Consider the following 20,750-nt stretch of genomic DNA (forward strand, 5'->3'; position numbering starts at 1 on the left):
CTGCCGTGTAGATCCAAAATTTGAAAATCTGAGTTAGAGCCAAAATGTAAATTATTTGCAAATATGACTTGATGTTAACTGTTAATGTAGTTATTCTGATGTTCATCAAATATTTTAGCTCTCTGCCTTCTGTACATATAACTCAATTCTTTTGCTGACCTGTGTTCGTTTTGTAGGGTCACGTGACTAATTCTGGCCATTGATGTTGAGTCATTTCCAGGCTGGATCATTTAATTGTGGGTTAAGAGTCTTCAGAATTCTCTTTCTGTTTGGGATTGTAATTGGCAACTTTAGAAGCTGGTCCATTGGCCAGAGTTTCTGATTCCCTATGATGAACAGAGCCCCCTGCCAACCCATTATGAACATGTAGTGTTAGCAAGAAATATATACTTGTTGTTTTCAACCACTGATATTTTTAGAGTTGTTTGTTACCACAGCATAACCTAGCTTACTCTGACAGACACATCTGCTTTTGTTCTCTGGATGAAATTGTCTTAGGCATGGATATTGGTAGGAGTCCAAGAACACTGAGAGACTGGTAGGAAAGCTAAAGTTAAGAAAGGGAAAGAGACGCAATGGGGCCATTCTAAGACAAATATAGGCATATACAAATTGAATGCAATTTGAGCAGACATACTGGATTTTATTATTGTTCTTACTACTACTACTACTACTACCTTGATTATTATTATTAGTCTTATTATTAGTTTTTTGAAACAACCTGAAGTTACTGCCATTACTCGCTATGATTCATCCTTGATGTTGGATAGAGATACAAAGGGAGGAGAGATCCTCCTAGCTTTTGTACCTCTCAGGCAAATGAAATAGCTATTTATCATACATGGTGTGAATTTTGTTCCTTGAGTATTTATATTTCCTCTCTCCCAATTGGACTGTACAATTCTTGTAGTTAAAGACTATATTTTATATTCTTTGTGTGTACTTTTGGAACAGTCTAAAGCTCAATAAAACCAAGCTGAAGGCCAGCTTCATTTGCTATCAGGGAATTGGCATCAGATTCCCTTGTCAACCATCTCTTGGGCTGACTTACAACAGATGCATCAGTTCTCACATTTTCATTTCCTGGAGCTTCAGGAATACTTAATGAGAACCATGAGCATGGGGTGGGGCAGGGCAAAGAGGAGAAATGCATTTTCAATCAATACTGTCTTTGGAAATTTAGTCCTTCTCATTGGCAACCAACTCAGTGAAGCAAACCAAATGAGAGACATTTTTCAAATCTGACTTCTCATAGCAGTTCTTTCATTTTTTTGGACATGTGCTCTGTTGGGTTTAGTCTCCTGTTTATTGCTCCTGGCCCTATGTGCTTTTCCTTTTCCAATCTTCCCATTTGCCATTTTTAATTAGAAATGATCTACAGAGCTGCAAAAGTCAAGTGATATATTTAAAAACCCATGGGTGGGTAATCCAATAAAAATGGTGTTGAGAGAAGAGTCAGCATTTACAGAATCCTTTAAGTTGTCAGCGACCAAACCGCATGGTAATTTCCCACACCTGGCAGTGCACCTGGGCTTCCACTTGCTCATTTGATTATGGGTTTGGAGCTTCTTTGCTAAGTGTTCAATTGCTTTCCCTGTTTATCAGTTCTGGACCTCCATCCTAGATTTTAACTTTGCCTATCAGATCACGCACCAACTCTGTCTTCTATTCTTGCATTATTTGGAACTCAAGCAGCATGCTCTTTGTTTTTGCCAAGTATGACATTATTCTGCAGAACTCCTTCCTATCCCCAGTGGTGTAATGGACGTAGTTCTCTCTGTATTTCTGCACACTAAGGAGATTGCCCTTCCTATATACTATGCAATTGTACTTGTAGTACCTACTATGTATCTGGCACTAGCATAGGTAGTGGGGACACAGCAGTGAAAAAAGCAGACAAGAATCCCTGCCTTTGTGGAACTTACTCTGTAGCAATGACAAATCCAATTACTAGTATGATTTGACATGGATCCTATAAAATTATACTGGTCCTTTATCCAGCTAATCATCTACATTTACATGTAAGTCCAAACATGTTTGCATCCTATGGTTTTAGTTTTGGTTCAAAACTAAATTTTTATCAGGACAGACCAAAAGATGGTTGACCCATACCAGGTATGGTCAGAAGCCCCCCCCTGCTGAGCACACTTGTTGATCCGAGAAAATAGAAAATAGCCAAATGCCACATTCAATTTCTCATAGCCACACAGAGAATGTGATTTTGTTTGCCATTACACCAAGTGGCTCTTGGACTAAGACCTAAGTTGCAGTGAACTTGTCCCATGAAGCTGTTTTTTAGAGGGGCTAAGCAATGCCATTGGAGACTAATTTTTCTGTATACCTATGGCAGACAATTCTCTTATAATTAGTCTTATAAAATCTTATAAAATTATTCTTGTAAGAGATAAGGCTTAGCATTAGATGAGAGCTATCACACAATGAATGGGAGGGTGTGTGTGTGTGTGTGTGTGCATGCACTAGTACCCTGCACTCCCCTCTCATTTAACTTCAACCTCAAAAGCTTGTCTCTTGAGGGCAAACTGATGCAGCTAGGAGGAGAAAGCCACCTTCTCCTTAACTCCTAAGTTTGCTGCCTAAGTTTAATGACTCCTAATTCGGGTTTGGGAAGAGGAAATGGGGAAGCTACATTTACACCACAACTGTGATTGGGCCATCCTCCTGCTGTCATGGACTCAGATCTGGGTTGAACATATCTATTACTTGGGCCCAAGGAACAGCTTCAATACAACTTACTATCCCAAGACTCTAGTATGAATTCCTGCACCTCTTTGCTGGGTCTCCTGGGACCCTGTGCTGTTTGTAGTAAAGAGAACTGGGACTCTCTGCCTTTGTACTGGTGACTGGGGTTGGTCCCCAAACAGGCATGTTGGAAACTATTCTTCCTGCTGCTGCTGAACCTTTATCAAGCTAGACTTGAGGGGCCCTGCAGCTGCAGGGAATCGGGAAGATAACCAGAGGGAGTTCATATTTTAAACCTATTAAGGATAAAAATACCATAGCACACTTCTCAGAATCTGCAATGCCCCTTTGAGGTTCCAGAGATTTATGGATAGTGTATTCCAGGGACTCTCAGTTCCTAGATTCATTTTGTACTTGGATCAAACCTGGGTTTATTTTCAAGAATCTCACCAGGTGAATTTTGAGGGATATTTGGTCACACCACAGGTGAGGTTTGTATTGGTCTGAATGGAATCCAGGTTCCTCTAACCCAGGCTAATACCATATCAGAAAGGCTCCCTTGGACTCCTGGTGGAGGCTGGGGGAGTAGCCTAGAGTCTCACTTGACTTCTGGGGCACATTCCTGGAGACACGCTTGGCTCTAGTGGAGGCATGAAGGCTGGAGGAGAGGCCATCTCATCTGAGAGCCCCTACCTGTTCCTAGATAAGACCTCCCTTCCCCAGGTTTTCATCCTTTTCTGGGGAGTAATGAGGAGAGAGTTGTGAAAGCTTGAGTGTGCTCCTAGCAGAACCCTTACCCCTCCTCTCCTCCAACACTCGCAGCCTCATCACCACTATCTGCCGTGAGACCATCTGGACTAATTTCGTTATACTCTGTATCCCTGATTATGTTAGTCACCGGAACTCAGATCCTCCTCTCACTTCTTCCCTCATCCCCTGTACTCATGACATCCCTTCAAAGCTATATTTTTCTCTATAGCATGTATCATCATATGGCATTTTATGTATTTCACTTATTTATTTGTCTGTATTCCCGCCAGAATATGAGTTCTACGAGGGCAGGAATTCTTATCTGTTTTGTTGTTGTTTAGAATAGTGCCTGGCACATAGTAGGTATTCAATAAATATTTGTTGAGTGAATAAATGATGTGATGAGTATCTAGTATTTAATGAGTCATTAATTATTAACAATATCCATTCTCTTGTTTTTTGGATGAATGATCCCCTCATTGACCTCTGAGAATGTATTAGCCTTTCCCATAGACTCTGACAATTGAGGTGACTCAGCAGAGCCCAGATCATTACATTACTTTGGACATAATCCTTGACACTCCACCCCCATGTCAAACATTTGCCAAAGAGACCAATGTGTCCAAGGTAACTATTGATGCTTTCCCATCTCAACTCTTTGCACTCCCACCACCATACTCGGTCACATATGCATTCTTTTATAAGACATTTAATCCAGGAGAGAACAGTTAGCCAGATTTCTGACTATTATTGCCAAATCTGAGGTCTACAGCATGATGGGAAACTAGCATATGGCAAGGCTCTAAGCAATCATCTTTGTAACACCATCAGATTCATTGGGCTAATTACCTTCTCACTTTAATTTCTGAGTAATTCACTCCTCAGAAGCTAGAATGCTGGGTCGATGGCCTCTCCTAGAAGGCTATGCACCTGCCTGGGTACCAGCAACCTTGTGCTGTGCCATTAAACTTGAATGTCACCACTTATATTCTGCAGCATCAACCAATCAGACCCTTCAAGAGCCCCCCTCTTTAGTGAGCTATTCCATCTCTAAGCCTGCCTGTGTGGCCTTGCAGCATGGATAGAGGGTACTTAGATCATTTGTGATGATCTGGCTTTGAGGCCTATGACTATGGCTCTTCAAAAGGTTTACTAGCTCGATAGTCCCAGAAACACCAAAAAATAAAGCAATATGTTGGCTTCAATACCAAATGAGAATGCAGGAAGAGTCTGGGAAGCACAAAGGCTCCTATTTCCATTGTTAACTTCCAGCTGGCTTTGGAGGAACTGAACTGCATACATCAATTTTATCACCAACTTACTCCTCTCAGGGCCGGATACCTGTGCAAGTTCTCATGAATCGATGAGATACCAGAGCAACACCTGGAGTGCCATACTTATGGGTCACTCTCAGAGTGGGAGTGTCACACCAATGAAATCTAAACCCTGCTTCTACATCAACTGTTTCAGTAGCCACGCCCATCCTGGTACTTCCTTTCCCCCCGATGGGTGCCAGAACAACCACCCAGCAGAACTAGGCACAGCCAAATCTAAGAACTCCACACTATGCTTGGGGGGTAAGACCCATTAAAAAGTCACCATTGACAGGCAACAGAATCCTTGGACATCCCCACAAATAGAATAACACTCCTTATCCCACCATCCCAGAAACTCAAAGGCAGATACATAGAGATCCCTTCCCCCATCACTGCTATTTCTGGGCCCTCTAAATTCTCCCTATGGCTACCACTATCCATGACCACACTCACCCATAGTAGGCCTGGCTATATTATCATGCCACTAGCACCCTTGATGGTCATTGGTAAGCCTGGATACAGCACCTGTGCTGTGAAAACTCCCTCCAGGGCCAAGACAGGTTTGCAGAGCCAGCAGAAATAGGGTTCACAGGACAAATCTGAGATCCAGCTGCATATCTGACCTGAATCCCTGTCTTGGGGTCCACTATCACAAACCAAACCTAAAGCAGGGTGGAGTCAGGGTCTGAGGAGCTCCTTTAAGGTGCTCAGGGAGTGAAAGCTGCTGCACATTCAGGTCCAATATAAACAAGAAGAAGAAGTGTTAGAGGGACCCCCTGAGCCACTTGGTCACCAGAACTACAATCTTATCTTTATCTTCTGACTGCACCACTGGTTTTCTAAACTTGTCTTCCTTTTTGGATAACGAAGTTGGAATTTATTTAAAGGGCTCACATCCTCATAAAATCCTTTTTACTGGCCTTCAACACCATTCTGTGCATATGTATTTGTGCACGCATATATACACACAACTCACATACACACACGTTGTTGGATTACAGTCTGCATCTTTTCTTGTCATGGGTTCTCTAATACGACCCAATCAACTGAATCCTCTGCAACCCACCCCATCTCCTTCAATCTGGTTTCTTAGATGTTCAGTCCGTGTGTTGCAGTGGGCATGAAATACCTTTTTTAAGGAATAGTCATTTTTACAGCACCTTTACAGTCTAAAACTCAGCAAAAACACATTCACACTAGATCTTTCATCAGCATGGAAATCCTAATCATCCAAGCTTTATGACCCTCCTGTACTCACTTTGTCATGGCCACAGGGGGAATATCTACAGCAGATTTCAGATGCTGTACTGCCCCCTTGTTACCACGCTTTTGGGCTGCTGATGCACATCTCCACGTGTGGTCATAACTATAGAGTGGTGCGCCTTCCTCACCCCACTCTTCTCCTCCCCGGTGTATTTTCTTTCCTAATGATACCTACTTTATGTTGGAGCCGAATAACTCATCAGTGAAAATGGGGAGAAGCTCACATGGGTTTATAATCCAAATCTACAATATAGTTGAATGTTGATTAGACTACATAACTTACAGAGTGATTCTAATATATGCCATGTTGTTTGAGGATAAGATTATTTCTAACTCATTTTTGTGGTCTGTTCAGTGGTTCTTACAGGGTCTGGTACATAGTAAGTGCTTAGTAAATGCTTATTGCATAAGTGTGCAGTTCCAATGGCAACACAAGAGGAAGATGTCAGAACATCAATGGGTTGAGAGATAGACAAGGACAGTTTTAGAAATTAAACTTCTAAAACCTTGGGGTCCTCGATGGTCAAAAACAGGATGGAAGCTGAAGAGAGACAGCTCCTTGTAACCCACGGGTCACCATCCATGAGATGCATGGGAGACCTCACTCTCTCTCTGTGAGGAATCAGTGCAGGACTGGAGAAAATAATCAGAATGGCAAGGACCGGAAGTGAGGGTTTTATCATTCATGATGATGATTTTTTTTTTCGGTATATTTAAATCCCTGAGAATGTGATTCACCAGCCATCAGATTTAACAAAATCCACTCTCATTTTACTGTGTGGGTTAGTGATACAGAAAACTTTCAATTATCTCGACTAATGGAATGGACGCAGTGGTACACATAATCACAATGCCATGTCTATTTGCCTTTGGAAAGTATTACGTGGGCTCTTCCCTCAGCAAGTTTGCTTCATAATGATTAGTTCTAGCTTCGGCTAACATTAAAATGAGTTGGCATTTTCCCTGTACAATAGCTGGTAGTAGAGGAGGAGAGATGTGTTTATGGCAGAGGAATCTCATGCAGGGCTTAGTATTTGCCACAGTTAATCACCCACATGGATAATCCACTTGCAGCAAGTGGGATTTTGAACAGAGCAAAAGGCAAAGAGTGACTATGTGTCCTGGATTTTAATGACCTAGGGACAGATGCCCCAGGAGAAAGCCGTACCTGATGTTATGAAGGGTTTTAATGGAGAAAGAACACCGGAGTAGGTGTAAGGCAACTGGGGTTTATCCTTCTTGATAGCCCAAGGGAGGCCTTATAACCTCCTTGTGTCTCAATTTTCTTATCTATAAAATGTAATGATGACACCTGTTCTGCTTGCGTCACAGGTTAACTGTTAGGCCAAAAGAGAGTCGTGGCACAGGGCTTGTAAAAGTACTACATGCTATGAAAATGCAAAGCATTGATAGACAAGCAATGAAATATTGTTGTCACCAGCTTTTCAGGATCTGTCCCTTACTCTAACTTCTCAGTGCTTGGGGACTTGGGCTTTGGCTTCTGAAACTATCCCAGTTAAAAAAAATAGATAGTCACAATTCTTAAGGATCCTGCTATTCCAGGATAACTAGTTTGAAAATGTCCATGGATCCTAACGAATGGATGCATCCTTTCTTAGGTAGTAGTTTCATTTTAACAGGGATCCTCTGCCATAATCGCTTAACCTACCGGCTCTCAAAGTGTGGTCCCCGGATGAGCAGCATCAGCATTACCCGGGAATCTGTTAGAAATGCAAATTCCTAGATGCACCCCAGAACTACAGAATCACAAATTCTGGGAGTGGGGCCCAGCAATCTGTGTATTAAGCCCTCTAGATGATTCTGATGTACACTCCAGTTTGCAAATCACCGCTTTAGCTCAAAGGGGAAATGGGAAACTCAGGAATTGGGCTCTGGGACATGCTACTGAGATACCTTTATTTTTCTGAAGGAGGTAGGGGGAGGCTAATGGGACTTTTCAAACCACACTGCACAGCTGTGTGTGTGTGTGTGTGTGTGTGTGTGTGTCTGTGTCTGTGTATAAAATGATGAGCCAGAACATCACTTTCTCAGGAAGGTCTTTTTCCCAACCACCCTATCTAAAAATGCATCCCCACCTCTGGTACCCGTGTCTTCCTTGCTTGATTTATCCTCCTTTGTAGCTTTTATCACCTTCTAATATGCTGTTACTTATTCATTTTGTTTATTGTCTGTCTCTCCAGGTAGAATGTACACCCCACAAGGGCAGTCTCTTGTGTTCACTGCTGTACCCTCAGCTCTGAGAACTGTGCCTGGTGCCCGGTGGGCACTCAACAAATATTTGTTGAAGTAATGAACGAATGAGTGACTGCTGAACCTGGAGATAAGAAAAGACTGGCGTCAGACCCAAACACGGAAACACCTGCAAGCATCCGTATTAGGCAGTGTTGCTAAGCACAGGAGCCTTGCCTCTCTTTTCCTGTTTTGGGCTCTGAAATAAGTCTGCAAACAAGGCTTGGGCAAATGTCATCCTCAGGGGTTTGGTTCACTCTGCTGCTTGGTTATCAGTGGAAATATGCTCTCTGGTTTTTCCTAGGCACGGGAATAGTGTACTGATTAATCAACATGTTTATATGGCTGGCTGGGGTGAGCGGGCAATCTATGAGTGTGTGACAGACTAGAGTCTGACATGGTAGGGAAAACAGTAGTCTAAGAATAAAAATGAGGAATTCTGAGTTCTAGTCCTCACTCGGTCCCTAACTTGCTGTATGGTCTTGGGGAAACTGCTTAGCATTTCTGGGCCTCAGTTGCCTCTTGATCTCAATGATCTCCAAGGTCCCTTCCAGTTGTAATTCAATACCCTTTCATGCGTTACTTGATTAATGTCTGTCTCCTCTGCTGGTAAACTCCTTGAGAATAGGGGCTGAGTCTGTATTTGCCCACCTAGTCCACAATGCCCAGCACTCATAGGCACTCAAATATTTGCTGAGTGAGCAAATCTCTATGAAAACAAAATGGCGATCTCAGCCTCATCAGCCTGTGCTCTACACAACTAAGTCACAGGGACGTGGATGTGGGTTGCAAAGAACCTGGCCTGGCGGGGATCTCCAATCACGCTGGCTCTGCATCCCCTCCCCTCAGGCATACAGAAGTTGCACCATTCATTAAAGTGAAGACCATGCATGGGAAGTGTACACAGGAGAGTTCAGGCCGGGCACTGGGCCATCAGCCCTGCAGTTTGTTAAAGGCATGGATTTGGGGCTCAAAGACTAGAATTTGAATCATAGATCTGCTATTTTCTGGCTGTATGACTTTGTACAAGTTATTTACTTCTCTTAGCTTCAGCCTCTTCATCTGGAAAATGAAGAAAACTGCCTGTCTCTCAGGATGGCTGTGAAGATTAGAGGAGAGAATGTCTATCAAGTGCCTTCCCAGCATCTGAGGTGAGGAAGGTGCCCAGTAAACGGAAGCCCCCTTGTCTGGGTCTGCCTTCCCTTCCCCTTAAAAGGTTCCTAACAATGCCACCTGTCCCAGAGAACTGGCCTAAGTTTGTTACTAGCTCATGGCAGTGCCCTAGCCAGTCTCAGCTGTAGGGGGATAAAGATTGGGATAAAAAGTGTTTCTCAAAATATCTACCCTTGGAAATACATATTTTCTCCTTGTGCTTCCAGTTTGCCTAATGAGATTTGTAACTTGCCATGGCTTGATATCAAAAGGTGCAATTTTGAGAATAAAATTTAACAGTCGATTATCATTTGAACCTGCTGAGTCTTATCACTGAACAGAACGAGTTTGAACTTGACTCTCTTTTCACCTGCCTTTGTCTCCCCTTCCACCTTGCTCTCTCCTCCCTTCCCTGGTAGAGTGAATTATACTCTTGCTCCTGCCCTTCCTCCTCCACTTTCCCCCCACCACACTCATCTACTACATATGGCCGTCTTTATTCTGGAAAACAAATGCTGCTGCTAGGCAACCAGAAGACGAAATTGCTGTGGTTGACATGATTCTTAGTGGCTGCAATTGCAGTGGTGCCGCCATCATGCCAGATGTATGCTCATCGCATCTGTCCCCAGTTAGACAGATCTTTCCAGAAAGCGGGATGGGGTGGATTCTCGGTAGAAAATTAAGGGCCTCAGCACTCAACAGAAAGTATTTATAAATCACTGTATATCAACAGCCTGCTTTAGAATCATTTTATTAGAACACATTCAAGAAAGTGACATACGGAAAAAAGACAGCAGCAATTCTCAGTCATGCAAATGCCCATGTTAAGGTTCTCCATTGGATTTGAATTCAAGTACAAAGACAGTCCTTTCCTGAGCCAGGTGCAATTCCAGAGAATGACACTTTGAATCGAGAGCGCGTTTCCTCTGCAAAGTTCAGAACACTGAACAAGTCCCAACCTCACAAAAAGACTGTGAGATACATGGAAGTGTAAACTTTCAGGATTTGAGGAACCCTTTACCCAGCCCTCCCCCATAACCCAGCTGGGGGAAGTAAGCCCAACTTTGGGACCTCTTAGAAATAAGGTTTAGTCTATTGAAAATAAAGCAGTGGGCCTTAAAAAAAATTAGAAAATGAATATACATATGTAATGAAACCATCTTTGCCTCTTGCCTTGGTGTGGGGTTTCCAGGAAACTCCATGACAGGGGTTGGGGTTCTCTCTTGAGTGTCTTGGAAGTTGGAGGTCTTTTTTTATTTTTTAACTTTTTATTATGAAAAATTGCAAACATATACAAAAGTGGAGAGAATGGTATAATGAATGCCCACGTACCCATCATCTAGTCTGAACAATTATCAACTTGTGGCCAGTTGGTTTCATTTATTTCTTCTCCCACTTTCCACCTCCCCCACCCCCAACAGGATAATTTGGAAGCAAACCAAGGCTAGGAGGGTGGTCTTTGAACCAGAGACCTCAGGAGCCAGTGAGGTTAGGGAGGAGCTAGAAAATCTTGATAAAACCTGGGTCGGCTGAAGCAGGTAGAATATTCGTTGGGGCAGTGGTTGTTGCCAATGTTTGGGCACAGCTAGAGTTAACCCTCCTCTTCTCTACCATAAACCATCCCTTCTTCCTCCTCCCTCTTTCTCACAATGTGGGGAAGGCAGGCTAGATTAGAATGAGGGGTTTTTCCAGATTGGGGGCCACTGACAACAGAAGCATTCCACCTGGAGAAAAACTCCAGAGACAAGTACGTCCCTCTAGTGAAGCTGTCCACTCACAATGCAGACCTCTAGGGCAGCGAGGGCTGGGGTACCTGGTACAAATTCTGCCGATGGCAGCTGGGGGAAGTACATTGGGCCATGGGGGCCTCTCACAGTTCCCTACTGTCCCACCATTTTAGACTTTGGAGAGAAGCTCGGGAACCTCAAATTGCACCCAGTAGAGAAGCAGGGAGCCCCGAGGGGTGAGCCCATGGCCCAGGTGGGCAGACTTTGCTTGGAACATGTTGCCCTCCGTGCAAAGGCTGCACCCCACACCAGCCCTGCCAGAGCAGTCTCAAGAGAGGCAGGTGAGGGGCGTCCAGGTGGGAGGTCCCAACGGCGGCACGGCTAACCCGGTGATCTGCAGGGACAAATCCCGGGCTGTGCGCTAAACGTAAGTGGAGAAAGGATCTCCAGGTCCCAGGTACCACCGAGGAGCAAGGTTGCCATCCTGTTAAGAAAAGGGCCGGGGCTCTGTGATTTGCATATGACTTTGCAAAAATCTGCATGAAATCCTGTAGCCCTTCACAGAAAACAGAGTTAAATCATCAGTGCAACCTACTGTATTTCTAGCAACCCAATGCACAGAGTGCAACCTGGCGAATACATAATCATTGGCTTAGAAGAGGAAATTGAGGCAGCAGAGTGCTGGGTGGGACTTTCCTTAGTCTGAAGCTTCAGAAGGAGCCAGCCAGGTCCAAGATCCAGATGAGGATCTCCGACTGGCCACTTTTGCTAACTTTGTCAGGGCTAAAATTCATACACTTTTCCTCACGTTAGTTCCCCACTGAGCAGTCCTGCAGTGGCTTCCCAGCGTCCCAGACAGATAAGCAGGAGTCGAGCCAGGAATAATATAAATAGGGATGCATTAAATAGGAGGTCCCAGGGCCAGTGATCATTAGTGTTTATTTAATACCCTTTTTGTTTTGTATTCTTGTTTCAAGTCTTTTCGTGTCCCTGTATCCTACCAAGACTTGCATGACATTCATTTGGTGGAAAGAAACTGAGAAAAGTTTACCCATTTATGTAGTAGGTATTTGGCAGTAACAGACTTAAAATTCCTGAGTTCAAGTGTTTCCAGGGTCCATGACACGCAGTAATCTGTAATCTTTCCAAGGCATGCGGTTGGTTCGTGCAGGCTGCAAGGCCGGCTGAGGGAGTGGATTACTGAGCGACCGAGTGAAAGAGGGAAGGAGCCTGCTACAGACCCAGCTTCTATATTCCAGCGTCGCTACACCCTCTCTACTGGGCCATCTGAGACAATGGAATCATTGTTTCTTTAACAACAATGGCCCCTCAAAGAAAGTCAACTTCTAGTGTGAGTGGAGGAGTGAAATATTCTAAAAGGCAATGGTTCTTAGCCAAGAGAAAAGTTCAGGATGAATTAAAGAGTATGATTCACGTTTAGCTGTGGCTCAGCTCATGATGTCAACGGCTGCCATCCAGAAAAGAGAAAAGCAGTCTGAAACTCTCTAAGTAAGAACTCCAGCTGGGCAAAAACTGTTCATGCAGGGAGAGAAAACACTTCGGCATCAAGCTGAAATGGCAGTCATCCTGAGCTGCGAGGAAGGTGGGGGATGCTGGGGATTCAGAAGGGAGCTGAGGTTCTGAAGGAAGCCAGGAGCTGTACGCAGCATTTGCGAAGGAACTCATGGAGAAGATACTGGGGACCACACAGCTCAGCTGTCCCAGGGGCTCAAGAATTTTAAATCACATTTTCCTTTGCATAACATTCTCCCCCACATCATAAACCCCTGTCATTATGTTTAGTTTGGAGACATGCTATTAGATCTTTAGAATTTATTTCAGTGGCAGAATTCAGTAGTTTTGTAAGTGCTGAATTTGACGTTCTGCTTTTTATTCAGATGGTAAAATTCCAAAGGGGGAAAACAGTGTTTAAAAATATTTTTATTGTCATTATATTAATAGCTCATTTATTTATGTAACTTTTACTGTCATTACTATTAATAGCTAATATTTATTGAGTTTCTAGCACATGTCAGGCAAAGTGCTGAGTGTTTGGCATGCATTCTTGCACACGATTCACACCACAACCTTTTGGGGTGGGTAATACCATTACCCCCATTTTGCAGACTGAAGCACTGAGAGGTCCTGCCCAGGATCATACAGCTGGCAAGCGGAGGGAATAAGATCTGAACCGAGGCTGGTTTGACTCCAAAGCTGTCCTTCACCACTGTGCTCTGTTGCCCCTTGTGAAGGAGTAACCATCTGCTAAATGATACTCGTACATTTGCCTGTTTGTGGATTCCAAAGGTCTTGGAAAGCATCCCTTGCATATTTTGAGGATCCATCTTATCCTCGAGGACCTAACCCGAAGTGGTTTGGACCACTTTATTATATATATTCATTAGATTCTGCAGAAATTTTTCAGCCCCTTTTAAACCTCAAGTTGTGATTGTCTCTGTGCAACTGCAAATCTGTCTGATGGCTTGATATGTGAGACACCTAAGACATAAACGCATGTAGGCAATGAAACACTTGTCCTCTAAAACCCTGAGAAAATAATACCCATTACATAGGAGGCCATTGTTTCATATAGCCCCGTCGGTATCCTGAATGAGTAGCTTTTAACTTTAAAAATGACAGCCATTCATGATCTTGTTGAGATGATTTTTCAAAAATCTGGCCTAGGAAAGGAGTAGTGGAAAAGGTTAAGTGGAAGTGTGGGAGAAAAAAAAAGGCCATTAATGTTTTTTTGAAATGCTAATAGTTTCTATTATTTAGAAAATAACTCTCAGCTTGGAATTCACATACACGTTCCATATCCAATCTCTGTACCTTCGGCATTCTGATTCCGCAGGCCAGGGTGGGGCCTGGGATCAGCTTTTCAAAATATTTCCCTGGTAATTCTAAGGGTCACTTGGTTTGGAATCTTTAAGGCAGAGGCCTTTTCTATGTTTCAATGACTCCATCACTGGAAAACCTGAGTTTTGTACCACTTCAACTACATTCTCACATCTGCCAGCACACATTGTCTAGACTCACTTGTCTTTGGCATTTTGGTGCAAGAGTTGGCACAAGGGGCAAGAATCAGTGAGACCCACACCAATAGGACAGTGACTTTATTAACTAGCCCTTCTCAGCATTCTTTTTTGGTGGGGAGAGGGACCTATGTTGAGATTTCCCCCATGTCACCCTATTCAGGTACAGACCCATGAACATTTATTTAACATACTGTAGGCCCCATTCTAATATTAGACACCCATACTATGAGCTTTCTGAGCTATAGCGAGATGTTCTGCAGTCCCTGGGTGCACAAGAGATATCAATGGACACCCAGATTTATACCCTTTCTTGTTCCACAAAGAATTTGAGGCAACTATTCCACAATATATTTTTAAATGCATCTGCAGTTGACTATATGTTCTGGATGTTTTGTCTGATGGATTAGGAAACCACCAAGGCAGAGATGTGTCTAGATTACTACTCCCATGGCTAAGGCATGATAAATAGCCTCCTCCAAATTCCTGACTCATGCCATGTGCTGCTAGGCACAGAAGACAGAGAGCAATTGACACATGCAATACATGGAACATGGAATGTTCTTTTTTATTTTTTTGTGAGAGAGATTGACCCTGAGCTAACATCTGTGCCAATCTTTCCTCTATTTTGTATGTGGGTAGCCACCACAGCATGGCTTGACGAATGGTGTAGGTCCACACCTGGGATCCAAACCCGCAAACCCAGGCCGATGAAGTGGAGTGCACTGAACCTAACCACTACGCCTCCAGCCCAGCCCCTGTTCTTGGTTTTTTAATTCAGGTGTGTTTCATTCAGTTGATCAGGAGGCGAAAATGACAGGACTTGCATTATCTGGGCCAAAATGCTACTTTGTATGTTTTTTCCTGAATCATCGAATTGTTTTCTTTAATGGACTTGGCCAGCAGAAGGTAGCATGCACAGTGGATGTCAGAAAGACCTGGGTTCAAATCTCAGCTCTGCCACTTTCTAGTTGTGTGATCCTGGGCAAGTTAATTAACCTCTCCGAGCGACACTTCCCTCATCTGCAAAATGAGGATAATGATACTCACCTTGGAGAACTGCTGTGAGGATCAAAAGAGAGGTTACACATAAAATGCCCGGCTCCTCTTAGGAGTTGAGGAAGAAAGGCAGCTGTTACTGTCAGTTGCTTATGCTTTGGATGGCTTCCTTGCAGGCAGATTTTGTGTTTTTCTCCGGCTGCCCAGTTACAGCAGGGACTTCTCAGGAAAGGACTGTATCTCTCGCATTAGATGGAGGAATTTTGTCCTCAGAATGGACTTCATGTGCTCTGTTTGTGTCCCTCCATCGTACACTGGGGACTCTGCAAATATCATCTTAACTGGGTTAAAAGAGCCTTTCTCCACCTCAAATTTCAAACTAGAGCCCAGAATGAAAATTTTCCTTGGTGTGGCCATCAGAATTAAAAACTGAGATACAGACTAGCGAAAATATTGAATCATGCATAGAGAAAAGACAAAAACAGCACGAAATGTATTTTTAGGTTAGCTCTTTTTCAAGGGTTGATTTTATGACCTTCTTATTTGTTCTCTCATGTGTTCTACTCTGCCTCAAGGGTCTCTTTTTGGCTTCCAGATGTCTGTGTTTGCTGCTCATCCTGACCCCAGGGCTCCTCATCCTGAATTCCGTGAGGAGGTTACTGATAAGGACCGGTAGGCTGAGCGGCTTAGGGATGAGCAGGATGGCCTGGGAGGTGGCCTCCGCTCTGCTGTGACAGGCCAGGTGCTCCCCACCTCCAGAACACCACCCCAGGGAAAAGAAATCAGCCACATTGGGCAAGAGTCAATCTCTCTGTTTTCCCTCTTTCCATTTCTCCCTCTGCTCAGGGAATCCTCTGAGAGAACTATGAGACTAGGCAGTGTGGGAGGAACAGCCTTGAAAACATTTGTTTCATGTAATTTTTTTGTACCAAGGTCAGAAAGGTTATAAATGGCCTCTTTACCAAGAATTCTTATCAGAAAATATTCCCTCTGTTAGACTGTTAGACTGAGAGGTGGGGCGAGGGGATGGGAGAGAGCTGGGTCTTGACCTAATGATGAACCTCCTGTTTGAAACCTTGGTGTCCATGCAGGGGTAACCCATTTCCTTAATGGAATCTCTCTGTGTCCTCCCAGCCCGGGTCCCAGTGTCCCCACGCTGAGTCACTCTGGAAACTCCTCCCTCAGGAAAACCAAGCTTGAAACATGTCTGCCTTCTCTCTCTCCCACCGCATAGCTCCTCATGAAATCTCTTCATGAACTTGAAGGTATACTTCAAGCTTTTCTTCACCTTTTCCACGCTTCTCTAAGCAGCTGAGTTTGGGGGAAAACCCTGATGAACTCATCATCCTCTTGTCACCCCCAACCCCTTCCTCCCAATTCTTCTCTTTCTTTTCACTGCCCAAAGCTCCTGACCTTCACAACTAAACAAAGTTGCCAGTTCCTCAGCTCACAACCTTGGTGCATCCTGCACATCAGCCCAAATTCACTCTCTGGTCACTTTCTCTCATCTTGAGATACTGAGGAGAGGCTGATCACCCTGTTCCCTACTAGGACCTGCCTGTCCCCTCATCCTTGGTTCATGCAGAGGGTAGACCTCAGCAACCATCTAATAATCGTGTTCCTTCTTGTCCTTTAAAAATAACATCTATTAGGTTTTTTTGTTAATAAAAGTAATTTGTCTTATCATAAAGAATTTGGAAAAAGCCACCATCCAGAAATAACCACTATTTACATTTTGGTGTATTTCCTTCATATATACATACATGCATACATATATGTATATATGCATACATAAGCACAAATACCCACGTATATAGACATACACATTCCTTTTTATGTTTAATGGAAAAATTGGCCTTTCATGTTTGGAGAGAAAAGGAAGACCCCAAGCAGGTGGGAAAGAAAAGCAACCCCAGGCTGTAGCTCAGGTAGGCCCTTCACCTGCACCAGCCACAGCCATGAGCTTCTGGAGCACGTGACTCACTGATTTATAATGTCATGGCCTGACAGCCAGGAAACATACCCCAGATATCCCCGCCTCCCAAACCACGTGATGAGGACTTCTTGGAGTATACATGGGAAACACATTCAGAGACACACACAAATTCATAAATACACACAAACAGAAGTTATACACATGAAACATAGCATTCAAATAAGTATTTTCTGAGCATTTTCTGTGGATGCCTAACTGCATCCCAGTGCACTGCAGATACCTATCACATGGGAGCCTTGTCCTCATGGATCTTGGCGTTCAGTTGCTAAGACAAAAACTAACCTGTGGGAAACAACAGCAAACTGGAAGAAGATGCTGCCTCACAAAGAGCTGAGGGAAGGGACTCCAGCAACCATTCTAACCATGAAGAGGGGTTCCAGCCTCGCTCCTCCTGAGATCAGAAACATGTCCATTGGGACAGGGAAATAATTTTGGAGACACAGTGATGCAGTATAGGTTGGCAGATAAAGGCGACTATGATTGGAAAGATCCTTATATTTTAGTGGAGATAATCACGCATTTCTACCAGAAAACATATGTTAGAGGACAGGTTTGCAGGCAGCGAGGGGTCCCGGGGCGGGGCAGGAGAGGCAGAGGGGGCTGTCTGTCAGGGGGTTGCAGGTCCTAGAGAACGTTACTGTGGTTTGGGAGACATGCTTCTCCTCTGGGAGAAGTTCCCAGAGATGGATTTTATCAGATAAAACTCACAGCCAGGCTGAGGAATGTGTGATCACTGTGATGACCCAGTAGGACATTATTTCAGGAAGAGGACAGAGAATAGAGAGCCAAGATGGCTTAGAGGTCAAGCTGTGGATGGGGGTCTTAGTCAAGGAGCAGATCTGGGAGATGGCAGAGGATGAGTTTAGTTTCAGTTCTGCTGAGTAGATGCAGTGAATCATCCAAGTGCAGTTATGTCATCGATAGCTGGAAATATGGTACTGGGTCCCAGGGTGAAAGACAAGGGCCAGAAACAGACACCTTTCAGCTCATTGTTAGGAGTGCAGCTTTAAGCTAAGCAATGTGGCAAATACAGAGTAAAAGATACAATGCGTGCCCTGGACGTTAAAGGATGATAATGGATTTTTTGTGTGTGGGAGGTGCAATATTGGCATAGGTGGTTCAGAGGTGGTGGTGGGCGACTGACGTGGAGAAGTAGTAAGCATTTCCACGAAGGAGGTGTGAGTCAGGAGTGGGCTGGATGTGACAAGGCAAAATCAGTGGCCATTCTAGGAGATGGAAGCAGCAGGAGCAAAGTGTGACGTGGGTGGGGGCATTCGAATGTCATCAATTACTATGTGCCATATGCTGTAGTAGACATCTTTATCTCAAATATCATCATATCTGGTCTCAGATATCATCACTGAGACCAAGACATGATCGTCAAGGAATTCACAATGTAACACGGGAGAAAGACATACAGGCCATCAATTATTTGATGAGTACAATTAGGTTGAAACACATAAATTGCCAATATTCAACCATTTTTGAGTACCCCAAAATGGCAGTTTCATATGATTCAATCTACTGTAGGTGCATTATAGTGTGCATAAGAGATAAGAGTCTCCAAAGGATCACGTGTAGGAGGAAAAACCATGTACAAATCTTTGGAGAGGGGCCTGTACTTCATCCTAAGTAAATATGCCACCGAAGGCTTTTAACAGACATGTGAGATGTTGAAAGAAACATTTTAGGAAGATGAATTTGGTGTCAGTAGAAAGATAAAATGTAGGGGCAAAATCCCCGCAAGTAGGGAGGCCATTTAGGGGGCTACTGAAAGAATTTAAGCCCAGGGTAACCACGGCCTGACCGGGCTGGTGTGACCAATTTTGAGGGAATCGTTCTCAGGGCTTGGTAACACACTGGCTATCAGGGAATATGCCAAAAACGAACCCACAAATAAAACCTGGGTATCTGGGGAAATCACGTTGTTCCACCCCAAAGAGGGAAGTCAAACCAGGTTACTGGTTTGAGAGAAAAAGGAAATCATTTTCTGATGCTGAGACTGGGGAAAAGCCGGACATGGAATTGGAAACTCCTGGTAGCAATAGTGCTCACTATGTCACCATTTGGTCTTACATTTGCCTGCTGGCTTCCTGATTCCTTAGTAGAATTTAGCATTCCTAAAGGTGGGGACTGGCCTGCTTTGTTTTACAGCTGCATCGCCATCCTGGAACAGTGCCCGGCACGGGGTAGGTGCTCAAAAAAAATGTGGTGAGTGAATGAATAAATGAATAGGAAACTGCCATTAGGAGCAGAGGCACTTCAGAGGCAGATTCCTGGAATTTTTGTCATGGATATTGAAATTGAAGCAACAAAAACTATTGTTGAAGGTGGCAGAGGATCTAAAGAAGAATCAGGAGCAGACATTCAAATGAAGATCTCATTGGAAGCATGAAAAAGAAGAGGTGCTGAATTGATATACCACAGGTGGGCATAAAGGATGAGATCCAGAGCATTGTGGACAGGTTAACCTTAGACTCTTTCTGAGTCTAGAGAAGGAAAGAGAGAATAGAAGGACAGTGATGCATCAAGGTGGTGATAAAAGTAATTCTGTAACCCTCAGTGTTTCCTGGGTGCTTCTCAATAAAGTCTAAACTCCTTTGAATGGTGTCCAGCGTCTGCCATGATCTGACCCAACCAATCATCCAGTCTTATTTCCCACAGCTCACCTCACAAACCCTCAACATCACCCAGGCATATCTACTCCACATGCCCCAAACTTACCCTATATTTTCCTTTCTCCCTTATCCTGCTCCTGCTGTTTAATCCATTTAGAATGACTTTCCTCCTCACTCCCAACATCAGCGCTGCCTGGGTAAATTCTAACTACCTAGTAAAGTCTATTGCTCAACCTTCTCTATCTTCCCAAACTAGAATTTTGATTTTCTTAGTTATATTCAGTCCCAATTTCTAGATCTCTCTCTTACCCACGATGCCAAACACATTACCTGGTGTTTATTTGTTCTTCGTTTAACAAATATTTACCGCATACCTTCTATGAGTCAGTACTTCGTTGGGTTGACGATGCAGTGGGGGATGTAAAACAGACATATCCCTGTCCTCATGGACTTAATGTGTGCTGGAGGGGGCAATCACATAACTGCATAGATGCTTATATGATTGCCTTGGGTGTTAGGTGCCAAGAAATAACAGTACAGAGTCCTGCGAGAGATAGGACTTGGGGAGGGGACTTAGTTAGAGGGTCAGGACAGGTGAAGATGAGAAAGAAGTGCTGGACTGTGGCACAGCAGCAGAAAGAATTTTCCAGGCAGAGGAACAAAGGCTCACTGCAAAGGCCCTGGGATGGGTCCAGATCACGCAGCCCTCATAGGGCATGTTGGGGATTTTGGTTCATCCTAAGAGCAAGGGGATGCTATGGAAGGATCTGAAGCCATTGAGCAGCATGGAGAGCTTGCATTTAGAAAGATCACATGCACTGCAGAGTGGAGAAAAGACTGCAGGGAGAGGAGAGTGAAGGTCTGGGGACCAGTTAGCAGGCTTCTTTCATAGGCCATGTGTGACAGGACACTGGCTCTGACTAGAGTAGATTATACTCTATACA

At 43.9% G+C, this 20,750-nt stretch overlaps 1 protein-coding gene across 43 annotated transcripts in view; it reads right to left on the minus strand.

Moving 5' to 3' along the window:
- KALRN (kalirin RhoGEF kinase) overlaps positions 1–20,750 on the minus strand; it is a 635,442-nt gene that overhangs the window by 173,373 nt on the left and 441,319 nt on the right. For 13 of the 43 annotated variants that reach the window (XM_070583691.1, XM_070583697.1, XM_070583695.1 and 10 more), the window contains one exon: positions 10,167–11,642. The exons of the other annotated variants lie outside the window; for them this stretch is intronic. In XM_070583691.1, the coding sequence (XP_070439792.1) occupies positions 11,580–11,642 (63 nt within the window). In that variant the 3' untranslated portion in view covers positions 10,167–11,579. Of the gene's footprint in view, positions 1–10,166; positions 11,643–20,750 lie in introns of those variants that run through there. 43 annotated transcript variants of the gene reach the window in all.

This window comes from Equus przewalskii, chromosome 18 (genome assembly GCF_037783145.1).
Source record: "Equus przewalskii isolate Varuska chromosome 18, EquPr2, whole genome shotgun sequence".
NCBI classification, from domain to species: domain Eukaryota; kingdom Metazoa; phylum Chordata; class Mammalia; order Perissodactyla; family Equidae; genus Equus; species Equus przewalskii.